The following is a 22,577-nucleotide window of genomic DNA, read 5'->3' on the forward strand; positions in this document are numbered from 1 at the left end:
ATCCAAACTGGAATGGCATGGTGAGCAAAACAACAATGGATTTAGGCCCAGATCTCTGTACAGGGGTGAATATATGACATTGTTCTGCAATCTGTCCATCAATAGTTCTTTTTGCATTTGTCACCCCGAGTGGGACGGGTATGCTCAGACGTGAGTCCCGTGCTCTCCATGCCACTGGAATCAAGCTGTCCTGGCTGTAGAGGGGTGAAACCCTGAAACCGGTCCTAGGATGCTTGTTCCCAGTCCAGGAAGGACCTGGCCTGGCTGTTCAGGCTGGACTGTTCCCATTGGGCACAGGGTCAAGACTGATAAGCATATGGCTGGATCCAAACTGGAATGGCATGGTGAGCAAAAAAACGACGGATTTAGGCCCAGATCTCTGTACTGGGGTGAATGTATGACATTGTTCTGAATTCTGTCCATCAATAGTTCTTTTTGCATTCGCCACCCTGAGTGGGATGGGTATGCTCAGACGTGTGTCCCGTGCTCTCCATGCCACTGGAATCAAGCTATCCTGGCCGAATAGGGGTGAAACCCCAAAACCGGTCCTAGGATGCTTGTTCCCAGTCCAGGAAGGACCTGGCCTGGCAGTTCCGGCTGGACTGTTCCCATTGGGCAAAGGGTCAAGACTGATTTGCATATGGCTGGATCCAAACTGGAATGGCATGGTGAGCAAAAAAACTATGGGTTTATGCCCAGATCTCTGTACTGGGGTGAATGTATGACATTGTTCTGCATTCAGTCCATCAATAGTTCTTTTTCCTCTTGCAACCATCACCAGAAACCACAGAACATCTCCGTCAATGCCGACGACACCCAGCTGATTCTCTCCCTTACCAATGAGCCCACAGCCGCCAAGAACAACTTCCACAGCAGAATGAATGGAGTAGCCTCCTGGATGCAGGACAGCAGCCTCAAACTCAACTCAGACAAGACTGAAGTCCTCATCCTGGGACCCACCCCTCCTACTTGGGATGAGTCCTGGTGGCCTGCAGTATTCAGAACCCCCACCACACCCACAGACCATGCACAAAACTTCAGCATTATCCTGGACTCCTCGCTCTCAATGAACTGCCTGATCAACATCATCTCATCCTCCTTCTTCCACACGCTCTGCCACCTCTGAAAAATCTTCAAGTGGATCCTCACCAAATCCAGGAAAATAGTCACCCACTCACTCGGCAGCAGCAGACTTGACTACGGCAACACACTCTATACCAGCAGCACACAAAACCTACAAACAAAGCTGCAAAACATCCAAAATACTTCCCTCAGACTCAGACTGAAACATCCCCCGCCACAGCCACATCAACGGCTACCTGAGAGACCTCCACTGGCACCTGGCCAACAAAAGGATCACCTAAAAACTTTTCACACATGCCTACAAAGCCCTCCACAACACCAGACCCACATACCTCAACCACCACATCTCCTTTCACACTTCCTCCAGACATCTCCACTCCCCTCAGCAGGTCCCTGTCCACCATCCTACGGATCCGCAGGACCACTGCTGGAGGAAGATCCTTGTCCTACCTTGCTGAAAAGACCTGAAACTCCCTACCTCTGCACCCCAGGTTCTCAAGCTCTGCCTCAATTAAGGAAGGGCCTCAAGACCTGGCTCCCAACCAAACAGCAGACCCCTCGCACCCTCTGCGTCTTGAGACCCTTATGGGTGAGTAGTTTGCTTTAGAAGAACATTTGTTGATTGATTGACTGTAGAACAGCCTCTTCATTTAAGTTTACTTATTGGTAAATATGCTATAGCAAGGAGTGGTCCTATCTGTTTTAGGTGTGAGTGGAAATCATGAAGTTTCACTCAAGAATTCCGCAGAGTTATCTTAAAATTTTGTGAGATACTGTGGAGTTCCGTGAGTGGTAGCATTTTGCCACTTTGCTCTGCTTCCACTTATTTTTAGTGCCTGGAGATTGTTCTGCACTGTAAAATCAATGCACAGGACACCACACGGTGCACCATTGATTTTCTTCTCGAGCTGCAGCTTTCTCAACCTGAAAGTTAGTGACCTGCTGTGACTACCTGCATTGAGAAATCTCACTAGGAGGCATTTTAGCACTCAAAAATCCCACAAGGGGAAATAAATTCTCAATTGCGCTAACCAACATAATGTTGGCCAGCCGTCCGCAAGGAAAAACTGCAGGTTGGCAAAGTTTTATCAGAACTCCGCACTCCAACAACAAAACTTCACAAGCTCCTCCAGCGGAGCGGAATTTTTCACCTACCCCTAATCTATTTACCAATTATGGACCTCTGCAGTGCATTTGATTGTGTAAATCATGATATACTATAAACTTTAATGCTCTAGATGGGTGTTTATTTCCCTTTAGTGAATTTCATTTGGCACATCTATGCAAATGTTAATGTTAAGGCCAGAGTCAGAATTGGAATCAATGGAAAATGCACAGAGGAATTTGATGTTAAATGGGGGTTTTGGCAGGACTGTGTTAATTACAGCCCGAACTGCCAAGCCATGCCTTCCCTGTTTGATGCTCCGTCCATCACCACCCCCTTTTGTACCGCTTTGTTCGCCATAAGTTGGAAGGGTATGCTCAGACATTGAGTCCCTTGCTCACTTTGCCACTGGATTCAAGCAAGCCTGGCTGAAGACGTCTGAAATGCCGGAAACCGGTCCTAGGAAGCTTGTTTCCGGTCCAGGGAAGGCATGGCTTGGCAGTTCGGGCTGGACTGTTCCCATGAGGCACAGGGTCAGACTGATTTGCATATGGCCATGTCTGAACTGGGGTGGCAGAGTGGGCTAAAGAACGGTGATGGATCAAACCCAGATCTGTTGACTGGGTGTGAGTGTTTGATTGGTTCTGATGCTCCGTCCATCATCACCCCCTTTTGTACCAATTTCATAAAAAACACAGATCCTAAAATGTGGAAATTGATTTTTCCAGCTTGTTCAAGGAGCTATTAGCTGCCATTAATTATATAGTTTAGCAGCAGTTACAGTTTAAATAGGGTGCTTAGTGCAACTCTTAGCAATTAATTTTCTGAAATGCCCAGTGTCTCAGGGTGAAACGAGTAACAATCCTTACCACCTTGCTCTGTCCTCTTTTTAATTTGTGGCTTGCATGAAGGTTTGACCAGTAACCCTAAAATGGGAGTCGGAGCAGCACTCTGTGTTTGGCATTGTATAATTCACCACTGCTGACTGAATTCTATAGAATTAAAACACAGTTATGCTTTGATAACAGCGATGCCCCCAATGTCCTAAAAAAGCCCCACTGATCAGTTCATATTCCTGTTGATCTTTCTGTGTATTAATGTTGTATCTTGATTTATGTTCAATTGTTAAGTTTTTAGCATCTACTATTTCTTATACATAAGACTGGCAGTAAGGGGGTTGGAAGGGTGCAAAGGAACCGTCTCTCTTTTTTTCTTTGACAGCCACAGGAAAGGGTGATTTTTTCTGAGGTGATTTTTGCGTGGGGTGGGGTATGGGGTGGGTATTTTCTTTGTGGTAGTCTATGATGTCTGATTTGTACAAGGGTTGGGGCTTGAACTGCAAGAAGGAAAAGAAATGAGTGTGGACATCTGTTTTTTTTGTATGATGGATTTATACTATTACTAGGCAGGTCTCTATTTGGGGGTAGGGTGTATCTAATGACATGCAACAGGACAGAAGGAAACATGTGAGGAATTTTCTTCATTATTACTCATGTTTCAACTTACGGTATGTGTTGGAATGTTGCTGGCCTAAAGCGACCCTGAAATGACACTTAGTTAAAGAAGAGATATTTGCTTACAGACTACAGCTCCTATGTTTTACACAGACATACTTGGGGCCCGATTCACAGAACTAACTTAAGACAAAATCCTAAACTTACTACCATTTTGGTATTCACAGAAGGCACTTACTCATTTTGGTATTCACAGAAGGCACTTACTCATTTCGGTATTCACAGAAGTTAGGAGTCCTAACTTTGGGACTCCTAAATGCCTTCTGTGAATACAGAAAGTCTTAAAATTAGGATTTTTCTCAGTTTAGTAGTAGTAAAGTTAGGACTCCTAACTTTAGGACTCCTAAATGCCTTCTGTGAATACCTAAAGTCTTAAAATTAGGATTTTTCTCAATTTAGTAGTAGTAAAGTTAGGACTCCTAACTTTAGGACCCCTAAATGCCTTCTGTGAATACCGAAAGTCTTAAAATTAGGATTTTTCTCAGTTTATGAGTAGTAAAGTTAGGACTCCTAACTTTAGGACTCCTAAACTGAGAAAAATCCTAATTTTAAGACTTTCGGTATTCACAGAAGGCATTTAGGAGTCCTAACTTTAGGACTCCTAACTTCTGTGAATACCGAAATGAGTAAGTGCCTTCTGTGAATACCAACACGAGTAAGTGCCTTCTGTGAATACCAAAATGGTAGTAAGTTTAGGATTTTGTCTTAAATTAGTTCTGTGATTCGGGCCCTTGGCATTTAAAGATAGGATTCTTATATACTATATACTCCATACAGGTCAGGCACAATTGTCATATCATGAATTGCTTCAGAAACATGTTCAGTCCCTCATAGAAAAAGATACGAACGAGCCAAGGGTACAACTCAATATGATTAAGTGTTGGTGCAATGTCAATTGAATGCAGAAGGAAAATGTGCAAAGTCATAGTTGGTGGGTCAGGTGTCCATTTTTCAATACCGGGAAAAAGAAAGTAAGGTACTAGCATATGAAATAGCAGAACAAAAGAGCAAGAACCTGGTCAAATGCATTACAGATTAGATGGGGTTAAAGCATTATGACCCACAGGCTATTCTCCGACAATTTAAGAGCCTTTACCAGGATTTATACACTGAGACCCAGGATTCAAAGTGAGGTGCTTTGCATGATTACTTATTAACTTGTATTATTTTCTAATACCCTAGGCTAAGTCTCTGACAGGCTGGGACACTTGATGATGTGTTCAGTTTAGCAGAGGTAAAGGATGCCATTGGATCACTCCCAATGAGTAATGCAGAGGGAGAGGACGCCTTGCCATTGGAAATTTATAAGATATTTGCATATATATTGGCACCTGGAGGAAATATACCAGATTACTGGAATTATACTAATATAGTTATTTTTCTTAAAAAAGATAAGCCAATTTGAAGAATGAGAGTCAGAACACAAAACAAGTAATACCTTAGCTCCAACGCGAGGTAGATCTTTTTACCTGTTCATGCTAGAAAGCGTTTTAAAATGGGGTACATAATTGTATTGCTGCTACGGGAGGATTCGGGCTCTGGGGAATCTTTTAGCTTATTATCGCTGCTATTTGTGAATATTATCTTTTAAAAAAACATTTTATATCCCACTCACTTGCACCATAAAAACAAAGATTTGCACTTTGATACCGGGCGGGAAGTAGCCCTACCGGTACTCGCTCCCTTTAGTCAGCGCTATTTTGGGTCAGCGCGCTAGTTGTTGGCCGTTTAGCACACACCTCCCCATTTAGGAAGGGGGATGCAAGCGCGCACAACACAAAACAACTAATACCTTAGCTCCAACACGAGGCGGATCTTTTTACCTGTTTAGGCTAGAACGCTTTTTAAATTGGGGTACATAATTGTATTGCTGCTACGGGAGGATTCGGGCTCTGGGGATTCTTTTAGCTTGTCATCGCTGCTATTTGTGAATATTATCTTTTTAAAAAACATTTTATATCCCACTCACTTGCACCATAAAAACGAAGATTTGCACTTTGATACCGGGCGAGAAGTAGCCCTACCGATACTCGCTCCCTTTAGTCATCGCCATCTTGGGTCAGCGCGCTAGTTGTTGGCCACTTAGCACACACCTTCCTATTTAGGAAGGGTGATGCAAGCGTGCAGCGGGCGTGCCGATGGCGCGCCAGAGGCGTGCCAGAGGCAAGCCCATCTGCGCCCGTCCACGTACCGATTGCGAACAGTGCAAGCCATGCTGCCAATTTTACATCAGGAGATAGAAGACTATGCTACTCTAGGGAACAACTACTGTATATTGGTAAGAGGGATGCTAGGGGGGATCACAAAATCATAGCTAAAAGTGTTAGTACTCCTGCAGATGCCCAGTCCCTGGGTGAATTAAAATGTGGACTGATTAACAGCAGGTCTCTAGTGAAACATTATGAAGAAGTTTCAAGTATGATAGAATGCGCCGACTTAGATGCTCTGTTTTTAACCGAAACATGGACTAGTAGTGATACCACAGTAGAACTAGGGTTCGCATGCCCAGAAGGCTATAACATTTTTCACAAACCCAGGATATTGGGAAGGGGAGGAGGAGTTGGGGTGATCTTTAAAGAGATCTGGGACTTCACTCCATAAGACATTGATGATGTAGAGGGCATCGAACTATTAGGCATTTCATTACAAGAGGCAAGAGGAAAGATACTAAGAGGGATAATCTGTTATAGGCCCCCGAGTCTTAATACTCAATACCAATCTCTGTTTGATACCCTTACTAATTTGACCCTAACCTACTCAAGGATGATCATATTGGGGAACTTTAACCTCAGGGATGATGGGAACTCAGGGTCCCATCTCGCAGACCTAATACAAACCTGCAAGAGTATTAATCTGCGCCAACTTGTGCTTCTGAAAACCCATCAGGGAGGACATACCCGGGACCTCCTGTTCGCAAACTATAGGGAGACAGAGGTAATTGAGGTACTACCTCAACATTGGACTGACCATTCTCTAATCCATTTTAGGATAACAATGCCTAGCTTAGCCAATAATAGTAATCAGGCAACAGCTTATCGCAAGGGTAGAGAATGGGCTAAACTAATGAGAAATAGAACATACCCGACTTTCCCAGCACAGAATCTTTTTGTCCTAACCAACTCGGTAGAGGAAAGCTATCAAAACTACTGTAATTACATAAACAGCACTTTAGACCAGGTCATTCCCACAAAAAGATTGAAGAATAGAAAGAAATCCTCGGCCTCTTGGTACAGCGAGGAGCTAAGATTAATGCGGAAAAATCGCAAACAAGTAGAGAGGAAATGGAGGAGGTCGTATGCAGAACTGAAACTGCTACAGGCCTCGTATAAGGAAGCCATTTCCAAGTCTAAAGCGGAATACTATGCAAAAATTATCGCGCAATAACCTAATAGTACAAGAACATTATTTGGTATTATAAAGGAACTAGCCATTCCTGATTGTATGGGTAATAAGCTAACTGCAACACAGAAACTCTGTGATGATATCTCCGCCCACTTCGAGGATAAAATTAATAAGATTGTTGGGGGCCTGACTGTAAATAACAAAAGTGGTCTGGAGGAGAAAAAGGAGCCTTTTGAGACACCTGTTGCGGAGCAACGAATAGAGATACCTTCTGGCCGTCAGCTGACTTTGACTAAAGACACATTTAATAGCCTTGCCTATGGTGTGTCCTCGAGCTCCCCTCTAGATCCTCTCCCACATGGGATATGGAAAGAGTTTCAGTTGGAATTATTTCCATGGCTGCGACAAATTTGCTGTCATTCATTGGAAAGTGGAACCATCCCTGAAGCCTGGAAACAGGCAGTGGTTACTCCACTGCTGAAGAAGCCATCTCTGGACCCTACAAGTCCTTTGAGTTTTAGACCAATATCTCTTCTACCCTACCCAGTTAAAATCCTGGAGAGGGCTGTCAGTAAACCCTTGTCCTAATATCTAGAAGAAAACCATCTACTGGATAAGGACCAATTTGGATTTCGAACAGGACATGGAACTGAGACGGCTCTGGTGACTGTATTGGACAACCTGAGAACGCGTGCGGACAACGGTAATTCATCTGTACTAGTACTGCTAGACATGTCGGCCGTATTCGACACAGTGAACCACAAGACACTGCTTGAGACATTAGAGAACATAGGAATAAGAGGGCGGGCGCTGAAGTGGCTGCAAACATATTGGATGGGCAGACAACAGGCAGTGACTATCCCGCCGTTTACATCCTCTAGGACTATTGTGTGTCATGAGGTGTCACAGGGCTTAGCAATAAGCCCCATTCTATTCAACATCTACTTGCGGCCCCTGATTCCTATTATTAAATCTTTTGGAATAGATACGGTCAACTATGCAGATGACACACAATTGGTGTTCTCTATGGAAGGTAATCAAGCAGTGTCGTTAGAAATGTTCCAGGAGTGCATGCGACAGACTTCCAACTGGCTCAGGACAAATTCCCTACAATTTAATGGCGGAAAAACGGAGGTTGTATACTGTTCCACGGCTAAAGTGCTGCGGCCTCTGCCATCTGAGTTTAGTTTTTCCCCAATGGACGCACCTTTGGTTCCAGTGAAAACAGTTCATAATTTGGGAGTCTTAATCTACGACAATCTTCAAATGGAGTCACAAGCTAACAAGATAGTTAGCACTTGTTTCTTTTTGCTAAGAGCACTGCATCAGATTCTCCCACTTTTACCAAGTGCCACCAGACCCTTAGTAGTGAGGAGTATTATTCTAAGTAGACTGGACTACTGCATCTCGCTATTTTTGGGAGCACCGCAATCAGTGCTACTGAAATTGCAGAGGATCCAGTCTAAAGCAGCCAAACTGTCTTTAAATAGGCAGCGTAGGTCTTCATCAAGGGCAGCATTAAAGGATCTCCATTGGCTGCCTGTCAAGGAGAGAATCTTATTCAAATCTCTCTGTACTGTGTTTAAAGCAGTACATGGTCTAGGCCCAACAGCCATGCAGGAGAAATTCACCTGGTATAAGCCCAGGCGAAATCTCCGTTTCTCCAACGCATGTTTGGTAACTACCGCCAGATTCAAGAAATCCAGGACGGGCGGTAGAGTTTTTGGGATAGTCGCTTCAGGAATGTGGAACACTCTCCCTCTGCATATTAGACAAACTAAACAGCTACTCCCATTTCGAAAGAGTCTAAAGACATGGCTCTTCCCTAGGGTTGAGTAATCTGAGCTCTTGGAAACAGCGTATAGGATATCTGTTCTGCCTAGTGTCAACAGGGCAAGGTGCAGCGCCAGGATACCCGCAGGGTGACAGTTTTGCGCTTTATAAGTCTAGATACAATACAATACAATACAATATTTGAGGGTGGGCGGAACTCACAGATTTCCACTCTGCGGAAATCGGCTGAGTTACATGAAAACTTTGCGAGATCTGCAGAGTTCTGCGAGCGGCAGAAATTGGTACATCATGCTGGTGATTCCTTTGTGCTTTGAGCTTGTTTAAAATCAACACGGATGGCACCACATGGTGCACCAGAGGGCACTGCTTCTTTGCTGCAATCAAGTAGATTTTCTACTTGAGCGGCAGCCTTCTCTCTGTGACTGCCAGTATTGAGAAAATCTTGTTGGGTGCCGTTCTAGCACTTAAAAATTGCACTAGGGGATGCCGGTTCTCTTGGGCATTTGGCAACTCAAAGTAGGTGAATCACATGGGAGAAAAAACTCTGTCAAATGGCGGTTGGTGGAGTTTTAATGCAGCTCCACATTACAAGAATAACGCACAGCAGACAAAACTCCTCAAACTCTGCGGTAAGAGCAGAATTTATCCCCCACCCCTAGTCTTATTTCCCTATTTCATTAATTAAAGCAGATGCCAAGATATATGCAAAATTATTGGCTAAAAGGCTTCTCTCGTGTAGTCAAGATTTGGTATGTCCACAACAACATGGCTTTATCCCAGGAATGGAAACTACAAATCACATCAATGCTATTATAGCATTATTTGATACTGCTAACACCCTGTTTAGCCATATTGAAATGATATTCTTAGATGCTGAGAAGGCATACAACAGAGTGTCTTTGTCTTTTTTTAATGGGCAACACTTCAAGTAATGAGCTTTGCAGATAGATATATGGATCATGTTTAGTGTTTATATCGATACTCAGACACTTGTGTAGTTCTGGCTGGACATTGCATTTATATAGTGCAGATTATCACCCGTTGAACCCGCTGTTCATGGGCAAAGGGAAGATTAAGCTCTGGCCACTGCTCCCAATCCTGATATCAGGATTAGTTCCTATGCAGATGATAGAGCGGTGTATTCTTCAAAGCTAGTTCAGGCCATTCAATTTATTGCTAAGGAGGGTGAGAGATATAGGGCAGTTTCTGGGTACCGTTTGAATCATCAAAAGACTCAAAACTATTCTTAACTTTATTTCCACTCTGAAAGAGAAAGTGTTGTGTATGTTGCTACCTACTTAGAAGTCAAGATCACTGCACTGTTATAGTGATATTCAAATTAAATTATAAACAGTTACTCTCATAGTCTATGATCAAGATGCATCAACAATCCATCAGCATTATCTGCCGATGCAACATTATCAAAATGAAAATCCTTCCTAAGTTCTTATATCTCTTCAGTACCATTATGCTTTGTGTACCTTATATAATTTTTAGTTGGGTCAAGGGAGCCATAAGTAGTTTCTTATGGAGGTATAATTGAGGCAGACAATCTCTCCAGCTCTTGAAACTGACCCCCAAACAAGGGAGTTGGTCATTACCGGATTAAAAAATGTATTTTTAGTCAGCCTTCATCTCTTGTATTAGACATCTTCTTACTGCGTACTAATTGTCAATCAGGCCACATTATGTTTGTATATGACATAGGGGCTGGGTCTGACTGGAAATTTTTACTGTGTCGACACTCGGACCCTAATTATTTTAAACAGGTATGGTTTTAGATGAATACTGATGCTATAGGATAAGGCGAGATATCTGTTCTTTTCAAATCACTACTTTACATTTCTTTACACCTCTTTGGGGAAAGCCATATCTACAGTCTATTTTTTAGGATTCTTTTGCTAGATCTTGGGACACCAGTCAGGTATTTGACCATCAGGGTTTTAACACTTTTGCATCCCTTTAGCACAAATTTGGCCTTCTTATAAAGATTTTCTTAACTCTTTCTAGGTTCAAGATTATTTCCAGCATAATTATGTAAATAAGATCATTAATAATGATTAAGAGCTTCTATCATATACATATATTTGAGTGATAACAAACTCACTATATGGTTAGTTTCTCATCTAATGACTTGAATTAAGGAGGATGACCTTAATAACCTCGTGAGAAAGTGAAGTTCCAAGATTGGTTTGCCCGTCCAAGTTTCAGATATTTAGGGCTCCTTCGAAACTATATACTTGTCAGTGGATTTGGTTACCTTGAAGTAGAAACAATTTAGAAGCCCTCTGTATGTTGTGATATATGCCAGAAAGAAAAGATAAATGGGCTTTGAACAAGACAGTCAATATATATAGCTGCCCAAAGTGTATATTATGTGCTTCAGAACATAATTCATATTTTTGTTAGCTCCCCGGATTTAGCGCAATATTGGAGCGATATAGCTTTACATTTGTCTCAGCTCCTTCAGGTTGAGGCACAGCTAACTTTAAGGGGTCTTATGCTTAACAGAAAAGAAGATATATGTATGCATACTTCTGTAGCTATCTCTATTGCAATAATCAAAGTTCACTTATGCATTGCCAGTGAATGGAGGGCAGCTGTACTCCACACCGTTGGTGGGCACTACTGGGGCTGATAAAATAGACAGAGGTTGCTATTCTCCGACTAAGGTGAAAAAATTATTTTTTGGGTTACCCTCTACTGATGTAAAGAATTGATTGGGCTAGTGCTTATTCCCTTGTTTGACAAATCTGTGCTCTGTGTTATGTAAATAGCATTAGTATGTAACTAGTTATGGGAAATATGCTTTATCCTGGCCTTTAAAATTTATGATACTCTGTTATTATTTTCCGTTCTGTTGTACTGATTGTCCCTTTAATGTATTTTAATGAATGTTGTTCCACATCTGAATATAACAAAAATTCAATAAAAATAAAAAAAGAATGCGGAAATCACATCTAAGAAACAATTCTGCCTGTAATGCGGACACCCTTGCCCCAGTGTCTGTATTGGCGCTCGGCAGCACACAGTGTGCCGGAGGTAAGAGAGGGCAGAAATGCGACATTTCTATGTCACATTTTTGCTGTGTCCCTTTAATGCAACGTAGCACACCAACTTTGCTTGCTGCCCTGGGTTGTGTGAGGTGTTTGGAGAGCATATAAGAAACAACAATATTGTGGGACAAAATACATTTTTATAGGTAAGCAGTTACTATGCATACCTCCAAAAATATGTACCTTGACGATATATTATCTACTGGCGGTCGCCAGTAGATAGTTATAGTTAGGACCGTGTTTCCATAGGAAATCTCAAAATTCTATTTTGAATAACTTTGGTGCCAGTTCACGAATCCTCGCGAAATTTTCAAAACTAATGGGGCGCTCCGCTCAGCTCCTACCCTGAAAGTCTCGAGGGGATTCGTCAAGCGGGGGCCGAGAAAAAAGGGGGGTCCAAAAACGCGTTTTCCCCATTCATTTTCCCATAGGACCTTTAGTCGAAGGTACAGCCCGAACGGCTGAACAGAATTACTTGAAATTTGGCAAAGAGGTAGTCCTCAGGTCAGGGATGTGCCTTTTGCATATATGGAGTCAATCTGTTCAGTAGTTCCTCAGAAAATTGCAGTTAAAGTACATAAATATCTATAGCCGCGCACACCGTGCGCGCACCCTAACGTGCGCGAGCGTAATTCTGATTGGTGGTTACATGTCAGTCAATGTTCGAATCGGTCAAAATCAGGAAGTGTCGGCCGCCATTTTGTTTGTTTTGAGTGTGAGAGTGAAAAAGGAAGGTGGCGAACGTGAAAAGGGGGCAGGGTAGAGAGTTCCTGACCCTCTAGCCTTTGTCAGGGGGTCCCTGAAGGACCCCGAAGGCAGAAAAAAACATTTAAATTTTCTTTAAAAAAATCGCGGGGTGCGCGCACGGTGCGCACACCGTGCACGCACTGTGAAAAACCATAAAAAAATAAATAAACGTACTTTATTGTAAAATAAATATATAAAAAATATAATAATAAATACATAACTTAGCATTTAAAAAACCGTACAAATTCACTGAAAAAACCATAGGTTTCACACACGTTATAGTTAGGTGGACATTTCACTCGTAAAAAACCAATGAAATTACCCCGTTATAGTTAGTTCAGATAACTATAACTCGCGCGACCGCCACTCTATCAAAAGGATGATGTCATCAGTGATGTCATCAGTGATGCCACTGACCATGTCATGAGTGATGTAATATGTGACGTCATGAGCAGTGGATTGCGGGCGCGCAAGTTATAGTTATCTGAACTAACTATAATGGGGTAATTTCATTGTTTTTTTACGAGTGAAATGTCCACCTAACTATAACATGTGTGAAACCTATGGTTTTTTAAGTGAATATATATATATATATATGTCTGCAAGGTACGTAGATGTGGAGTTCAAAATAGTAAATCTATACTTACTTATTTGCACTTAACTTATTGATATTTTTGTCCTCGATATTTTTGACACCATATTCTGTCCACACAATATTTTTGTTTCTGATACTCTGTCAGTGATCTGTTGCATAAAATGTTAGTAAATATGCTCCCTGGTATTGGGGTATGTGTGGAATTGCCAGAAATGTGTGGTATCTGTATGATGAGGTACATGTCATGTGATGTACCATGGTGGTTTTTGGTGATGACGGTGGAGTTGGGAAGTAACCAGATTGAGATGATGAATCATGGAAGGTGTTATAATAAGATGGAAAGGACACAGAAGGATATGTTACAGTGGTCACAAGCATGTCACCTGTGTTTTTTTTTGAATTTATGGAGATTGGTTTAGAGAAATAAAGGCAAATATATAAATGATGTTTAGTATGTTTAAGGTAATCTTTTTGGATTGAGTGCAGATGTATGTTCCTCTATAGATACTTGGACTGAATATTTGGGGGGGAGTAAACACTGAGAGAAAGAGAAGACTATATTATGGAAACACAGGTATCAAAAAGACAAGGTTTACTCTGGGTAATTTGATTGATGTACTTGTTTTGTAAGGAGCCTGTGTCTAGTTTAATTGAGTGAGTGATAGAAAGGTTTTCTATGTGATTGTCTAAGGAACAGCTGGCCTGCAGTTGAACCTAATGGTGGAGAGAGTTCCTTATGTCAGCTGTGAAGACATGGAAGCAGGAGCCTTCCTTTAGTTTGTCCTTAGACTTTGTGTTTTATTTATGAGAAAGAAAGTAGTGAATCTGAGATTGTAAGATTGTTTATATCTGGGGAGACTGGGCTAGAGAAATTCAGGTATTCTACCATAGCTGGCTCCATGAATGATCCACAGGGTGTTGACTTTGACTTCTTGAATGATAGAGAGATAATGTAAAGTTTTGAAGGTGGTGGGTATGTTCTCTGGGGTTGAGATGAAGGACCCGGAGCACTGTATTTAGAATTCTTTGGAGTCTACCTGTGTGATATGTTGGGAGGCCCTAGAAGACAGCATTTGTGTAATCTAATTGAAGTAGAATGCATGAGATGACTGTCTGGAATATGTAACGGTACAGCAAGTAAGGGGATATGTGACAGAGTTTGGAGATTGTAGAAAGAAGTTTGAAGTGCTTTGTTGACATGAGGTGTGTAGAGCTTAGTTGACATAGGGCTTTGGGGAGAGTTCTAAATCAATAATTATTCCACACATTTTGTACTGTTTTGTAGAGAAAAGGAGGGACCAGGGCACACATTGAATGACCAATCTAAGGTTGTCACCACTCTGATCATGCCCTGGCAGAATAGTATGTGAGTTTTGTCTGGGCTGAGTTTATGATGAATCTTGATCATTGGAAAATTGATCTCATGCAGATGGCTGAAAATGATTTGGGGATTTGATTCTGGTGACTTGGCTCCTTTGAAAATGATCTGTATATTATTGGCACAGATGTGGGAATTCACAATAAAAGAGTGAAATTAACAGTATTATGTATGACTTGAAAAGTAGTCTATGCTTTGGGTACTCTAAATGTCACTGAGCTGAACTCTGAATGAAAAAGGGTCTTGCGTGTGGTATGAGTTTTGTTTGAAAGAAAGGATGTGAACCAGGATCGAGCAGAGACTTTGATCCCCAGGATGTTCAATCTGTTGAGCAGAACTTGATGGCTTACTGTGATAAATGCTGCTGAGACTTCTAGGATGAGGAGAATTCCTCTGTTATTGTCTATTTTGTTATTTATTTTCAGTCAGTCAAATGGTAACCATTGCTGATTACACTCTTCTATGGTCTGAGTTCTACTTGTGCTTAATCCATTGAGGTTTAGTTGAAAGATAAGGTTGTTGAAGACATGCCTCTCCAGTAAATTTGGTGGGGAGGGAATAATGGAGATGAGCCTCTAAATTAAAGGATTGGAATAGTCTAGTGAAAGATGTTTTAGTATCAGTTTGACTTGAACTGATTTATATTGATCTAGAAATTTTCAGATAGATAGACAGACAAATTAGTTGTTGAAGAAGGGAATGAAAGTGTCTGCAGCACACAGGCGTACCATCAGGTATTTGAAGAAAGCTGTAGGATAACCGCCTAAGGGAGATCTTGCCGGTATATTAGAATATACTAATGTATTCAGAATGACAAGTAGCATGGGATAGACTTGATTGAGGATAGGCAAAACCTGCTTCAGGGTGAAAGCGGGGCATTATCATAGTTTTTAAATTTAAATTTGTTTATGAATCATGTGGCAAGTGTGTTGCGGGGCTACTGAGGTGAACTAGCTCTGCTTGGAGCTTTTGGTTGTGGAACTCAGAGATTACCTTGATGAGATGTTTGTTTGTCCTCCAAGGAGTACCCAGGGCAACATTTACATCCAAGATGCTGGTTGGACTCTTACTTTGGTATGGGAGGTAGAATCATCTGACGTGGTTAGAATGGGGGAACGCTTGCATTGTTATCCAGTTCTACATGGTGTGCAATGTAGAAGGTGAGGAATCCGTGAATGAATGGATTTCATGAGGATGTTGATGAGAGCAGAGATGTCTATATTTTTCCCAAATCATCCAAAAGTCCATGCCATTGTTTGGTTGGGTGGTGAGTGGGAGGGGTGAAAAATATAAAGGGAATGAGAGAGTGGTTGCCCCAAGATATGTGTGTGGGTAACACAGTTGCAAGAAGTAAGTCAGAGATAAAGATAGAACATCATGCGTGTCCAGTTACTTGGGTTGGGACTACACACAGCTGCTTTAAAGCTTAGATAATCCAGGTTGGAAATTAAAATATAATGAGGTTGAAACATATATTAAAGTCTTCCAACATGGTTATTCCCAGATGGATAAGGATGATGTCTGCAAAGGAGTTTCTTATGGATTTGGAGCATTTAGGGGTATATAAATGGGGTCTACAGTGTGATGCTAAGTGTGTTTGGGTACCATAAAAAAAGAGATTTGCAGTCTAGTATAGGGTTAAATTCACCTTTCGGAGGTAGGTTTTTGTGTTCAATTGTGATACCACTTGCTATTTGCTTTGTTTGTTTTGTTGTGGTGTACTGGTCTATGTGTCAGGCATAACATTGTGTAAAATTACACTGTATGCATTAAAAAGTCAGTTGTTTAGTATCTAGTGAGATCTCATGTCAGGGATGGGGATCTGAGTCAGAATATCGTGATTTACCCAATTTTGATAGAGTATTCCTTAACTGGACTGTTGAAGCAAATTGGGATAAGGTTGATTATTAGGGTGAGATGGAAGAGATGGTGGGTTAGCAGGATGGAGTCATTTTTGCCTAATGTGTACATGGAGTATAAGACAACATGAGCTTAAAGTTCTAGAGGGGAATTGTTATGTCATGGTAATAGTGGTCAGGGTGGTCATCTATGGCTTTCTTGCTGAACAACTTTACAAGTGGGAAATTTAAAGGGGAAACAGAAAGGTTTAATTTGAGGCTGGCTCCTCTTCTTGTTCAATGAGGTGTAGGATAGGTCTTAGAGTTACTAGACAAGCGTTGAGATGGAGAGGCAAGAAACTGCTTTGATAACCCATGGTATTTGGGATGGGCTTTACTTTGAAAGACTGAAGTAGGTGTTTAGGAATGGTGAGTGATTTTTTGTGATTGGATAAAGGATTGTGCATGTGAATCTCAATACAATTATCGGTATTATCTGTCCGGGTTTTTGGTGAATGGCTTACAAAATCAGAGTACACTGCAAGGTGAGGTTGAGGGGAAGGAGGGTAATGTGTAAAGTCTGATATGAGAGGATAGGAAATTGTGATTGTTCGTGTGTGATTATATCCCTACTCCATTGTCTATTTTAATGACTGTGGTATTAAAGGGATGTAGTCTTTGTTGATAGTCAAGGAGGGAGGTTGAATTTGGTTCCTAGGTCAATAGAAAAGAGAACTGAGGAGTTTGAGGTGAGAACAGAAAGTGGTGGTGAATTGACAAGTAAAAGAGGCAGTGATGAGGAGAGCAAGAAAGATGATAAAGATCAAGATATTGGGGTGAATGGTAATTACACACGGGAAGTTGACAGAACGTGGGAAAGAATAATAGTAAGCAGATGGAAACATACAGTGCACAAGAGGGAGAGTTCAGGAGAGGATCAGTTAGAGGAAATTACAGCAGGGGTGAGAATTTAATTTTGCATTGGAATTGAGAAGTATGAAGGGAGAAGAAATAAGTGAAGATATAAAGAAAGGATAGAGGGGAAAAAATACTAGGAGGGTGGAGAAGGAAAGAGAATATGGTATGGAGAGAATGAGAAAAAATTGGAAGACAGCAGTGAAAGAAAGAGGGAAGTGGGGAAAGCGCAGAGGAAGGAAGAACAGCAGAGAGGAGAACACTGGAGAAAAGAAACAGGAACAAAGAATAGTAAAAGGGGCAATGAGAGAAAAGAATAGAATCACAAGGAAGGAGGAGAGAAGAAGGAAGACCAAATGAGAAGAGGTTAAGGGAAGACAAAAACATTATTGGAAGGAGAGCCACAAGCACATTTAAAGAGAAGAACGTGCATATAAAGAGATTAAAGAAGAGTAGGAGAGAAAGGGAGTTAAGAAGAGAATGAAGAAAATAGAGATTAGAAACAGGAGATAGAGGGAGAGGATCAATGAAGACAAAGAAGAGAAAAGGAGGAATCTAAATAAGAGGAAAAGTAGAAGAGAAAATGGAGACAGCAAAATGAGAAAAAAAGAAATTAGGGGCGAGAAAGACAGAGAGAGAGGAGAAGAAAGGAATTCAGAATGAGAGAAAAAGAAGAGTAAAAATGAAAAAACTGTTGATATACAGATGGATAGAAAGGGAAGGGAATTGAATGAGAATAAATAATGAAAAATAGTGACATAGAGAAGGGGAGGGAATGAAAGGAGGGAGAAGGACCACTATTAATATGAAGAGGAGAAAAGGCAAAGAGGGAGAAACGGAAAAATAAACAGAATGGACAAATGGATAGAAGAAGCATAAGAAAGAAATTGTCACAGGGACAAGATTGAGAGAGGAGGAGAAGGGAGAAAACAGGAAGAGAGACAGTAAGGAGAGAAAGATAAAAATAAAATGTGGGGATGATATCAGCAGGTAAAAGGAGGAGACTAAAAAGAAAACCTAGGGGAGATAAGGAAGAAAAGGAAGGAAGTGGAGTGAGAGGAGAAGGACAGAAAGGAAAAGCAGTAGATGATGAAGCAAGGGGGGAGGGAAGGTAAGAGAAGAGAAAGGTAGAAGGGAATATAAGGAGAGTAGAATGAGATAGAAGATAGAAGAGAGGTGGTCAGGAGAGAGGAAACGGAATAGGTTAGGAAAAGAGCACAGTAAAAATAGGTCAAAGCGTCTTCAAAAGCAGAAAAGGGAGCTTGAAGCAGAGAAAGACAGGGAGGTGGAGGAAAGCAGAGCAGAGGGTAAGAATGTAAAAGAGGAGAGATGGGAAGAGGAGACAGAATGTACAGAAGGTAGAACAAGGAAGAGGAGATGGAGCAAGATTAAAGAGAGAAAGAGAAAAAAGGGTAAAATAAAATGGAAATGGAAAGGGGAAGAGAAGAGCAAGGGAAGTAGAGGTGTCCAGAAGTAAACATCAAAAGGTGATGGAATGGGGAGATACAGAATGAGGACTAATGGTAAGGCAGATGTTGAAGAAGATGAGAAGAAGGAAATGGAAATGGGGGGACAATAAGGAAGAGGAGGGAAGGAAAAAGATAGGGCAAAATAAGCAGAGCGGAGGCGAAGAAAGACAAAACAAGAGGTAGGGAACAAAGGAGAGAAAGATGCAGAGGTGAGAGGCAAAGAGAGGATAAAGCCGAGTAGAAAAGAAAGGAAGAGAATTATATACTGCTGATAAGTTAGGGGTGAGACAATAAGAGGTAAAGGTGAGGCAAAATGAAATGGATTGTGTAATAGGCAGAATAGCAATTGTTGAGATGAAAAAGGAAGAAGAGGGTAGTGACCACTATTCGCATGAGCATGTCTGATGACATATGAACATGCAGTTGAATGATGCAAGCTTCATTTGCTTTAGTTTTTTATTTAGCGATCCAAGATGGTGGGCACAACCTGGATCAGTAAGTAGAAACATTTTGTACCAAGGTGCTGCATTTATGAGTTTTGGAAGAGTTGGAGTGTGACTCCTGAGACTCGGACTACTAGGGGGGCTTCATCTGAATGTCACCTATGGTGAATAGGGAATAGCTACTACCAGTAGTGAGAAGGAATGTTGACTCAAGGAAATTCCTTTCGAAACGCTAGAGCCCCAGCATCATGGGACTGTGTATGCCATGGTATACTTTGTTATTGTTTATGAATACTTATTTTTTCATAAAAGCAAGGATTTGACTGGGAAATCATTTATTGCTGCTATTGAACATATTTTGAGTTGCGAGACTGGGTTCACCCCCAGCATCTACCTACCCCATTAGACACCTTGGACTTCTCGACTTACGCTACAACTGAGAGTCAAGCGCTGAAGGAGTACTAGGATCAGCTGATCAGGATAGATAGTATGTCGAGCTCCAGGACCATGGTAAGTAAAATGTTTTAATCCCTATGGTTGGGCCCAAAAGCTCCTTCTTGCCCTCTGGCCCTCTGAAATGTACTATGTGTTTTCCATGAATTACTGAAGTCATTCACAAACCACCCACCCATCAGTGCACTCATCAATTTATCAATCTATGTATTTAGTAACTCACCCGTTTATCCAGCATCAAACCATTGACTCACACCTACCAAGTACCAAAACTACAGAGTCAAAAATCATGAAAGCAATTATTTTCACTTTTGGAATTCCAGATCTTTAAGCTTTCTCAAAGCCTGTTTCTTTTTCCTCACAACTTTTGCAGATACTTACATCCTCTCTTTTATACCCTCAGGCCTTGCAATGCTCACTTTCATTTACATTTACACCACAATAATCGTACACTTTTCCAAACATTTAGAGCAAGAAAGGCATTTTTTTCAGGCATCACATTCCTTGCATTGCGCATATGATTATGTCTGAAAGTTTATGGGAGTGTGGTTTGCGTTTGAAGAAATACTTTGGACTGTCATGACAGGAAAATTGCAGATGTTTGACTTAAACAAAGGCAGATGCATTGCTGTGAATACATGTATTCTTGTGTGAAAGTGCATGCTTGAATATGTGAGACTGCGCTTACTTTTGTCTGGGTACATTGCTGCAATACAAGGACAAATGGAACATCATGAAAGTAGAAAGACAAATGTCACAATAATGACATCCAGTGGGAGTACTTGCTTGTGGTGGCATTAAAAAGCATACACATGGCCAAAGCACCATATTGTACTTTTCCATATTGAAGGCTAACATTTAGAATTAGGAGATTTCAATGAGGTCATAGTCATAATAAATTATTGTCTGGATGAGAAACCTGACTCTTAGAGTCATTCCATCAATTGACATACAGGCACACTGAAGCGTTCCGAAAGTATAATAAAATACTGACGACTTACAAGCAATTCCTTTAGTTCCTTTAATAGCGCGTTTGTATCCTCCCTTGCTTTTTCCGCATCCTTAAAGAGAAAAATAAGAGAGTTGATCATCCAATAGAATTATTGCTGCTTTCATAATATATGATTAAACCCTAATAAGAAGGGCATGGTGAGGGCGCAAGTTATAGTTACTTCTGGCCATGCACGGTTGGCTGCATGTGGGGCTTAGCTGCAGGGCCTGGGAGGAGACCCGGCCCTGCTGCCAAACTCCCTCCATGCATGGCTGAAGGTGACTAAAACTATGAGTCCATTTCTGCAGCACAAAAGGGACGCATGCCTTTAGCTTCTGCTGGGGCAGCACACCATCACACACTGCCACAGGACAGCCCGCTACTGCTGGGCACCATTTGCATTTGCATTGGCCACAATAACACATGATTGACTGATGAAGTGGATTTGAATATGTCTTGGGTCCCCTCTAGTTCTGTATTTGCACTTATGTTGTGTTTTTAAACCTGCTTGTCCAGATGCATCACCCCTCGCAGGGCAGTGTACTTTCCCCAACCCCTTGATACTGTGGTTCTTTAACCATGTTATTTGCTTTGTCCATTCCAGGTTTTTTCCAGAAGGTATATTCATTTCACCACATGTCTTAGCTTTCCACTTTCACACAGGACTACCATGCGAGTCCAGACTGCTGGGGATGGCACCACAGGTATATGCACCATTACCACTCCCTCTAGAGCAGATAAGGATTCCCCGGCCCTGAAGAAATGCCAACATCCAGCTGGACGACTTAGGGCATGAAACATGTCGACCACCTCCATTACACATACATCACCTTGAGCGCAAGCGAGTATAATCTTCCCTCTGCAGCCACAACTTTTCAGTTGGTTGTTTTTACCTATAGCATAGGAACCAAGTGATTAAATTGTTTTTCTGTGAACCATATAGCTATTTTAACTCACACTTATTTTCTTCCCACCTCTACTCATTTCACATATGCCCCACCACCCCTCTTTTAGCTTCACGTTGGCAACCAAAGAAGACCTCTGGCAAAGAGCCCCACTGCAGAGCCCATTGGGCACTGCAGCACCGGCTCAACTAGGAGCTGCCGCATGTTGAAGCATGACACCCTTCAGTGTCTTTGAGGGCTCTTGCTTCTAATTGGAGCTCCCCCACCTTCAGTTCTCCTTTGTCCGAAGGAATACGTGGATAGCCCTCCCCCTTCTTTACCCACTCTTCCCATCCTTCAGAAACAGCATGCCCTTGCTTCTTGTCAAAGTTACCTGGTGCCTGTATGCTGGACCTAATAAAGCCCGTGTCCCTCCGTTTGAAAATAGTACTTAGGGAGGTTGTATAACCAAGGAACCTTTACCTAGGAGCAGCTATTTGAGCGCCCTCGAGATCAACAGAAAAACAATCTGTGATCTTTTCTTCCTTCCCTTCCTCTTCCTCTCTCTCCCCTTCCCAATGCAGGACCCATTTAAGATTCAAACACATCTTTCCACACCAGAAACCGATCTTGGACACTCAGCAAGGCCGTGCATTTGACAACTACATGGTGTCAAAGATACTGAGAGCTCCCCCACCCGTTGGAACGGAAGGGACCACCTCGGGAACCAACCACCTACAGGATTGGGCCTAATCACAATGATGAAAAGATTATACATAAGAATTACACTACACAGACTTCTCATTACGGAGCATCTACAAGCCAACGTGACACCTGGGGGCCTGATCGTGAGGAACATGCCATGCATCTTCTTAGTAGAAATGGTCTTCAGGAGATAGAGGTCCCTGGTAGCATGGAAATGTACCAGGTACTGGCTGGTACCTATCATCAACACTGCCAAATGGCTAGC

General features: G+C 41.8%; 1 protein-coding gene across 1 annotated transcript in view; it reads right to left on the reverse strand.

The window, feature by feature from the left end:
* LOC146811137 (uncharacterized) overlaps nt 1-22,577 on the reverse strand; it is a 289,135-nt gene that overhangs the window by 175,795 nt on the left and 90,763 nt on the right. The window contains exon 4 of the mRNA XM_085618205.1: nt 20,734-20,793. Coding sequence (XP_085474331.1) covers nt 20,734-20,793 — 60 coding nt within the window. The remainder of the gene's footprint in view (nt 1-20,733; nt 20,794-22,577) is intronic.

The sequence above is a fragment of the Triturus cristatus genome, chromosome 7 (genome assembly GCF_964204655.1).
Source record: "Triturus cristatus chromosome 7, aTriCri1.1, whole genome shotgun sequence".
Taxonomy (NCBI): domain Eukaryota; kingdom Metazoa; phylum Chordata; class Amphibia; order Caudata; family Salamandridae; genus Triturus; species Triturus cristatus.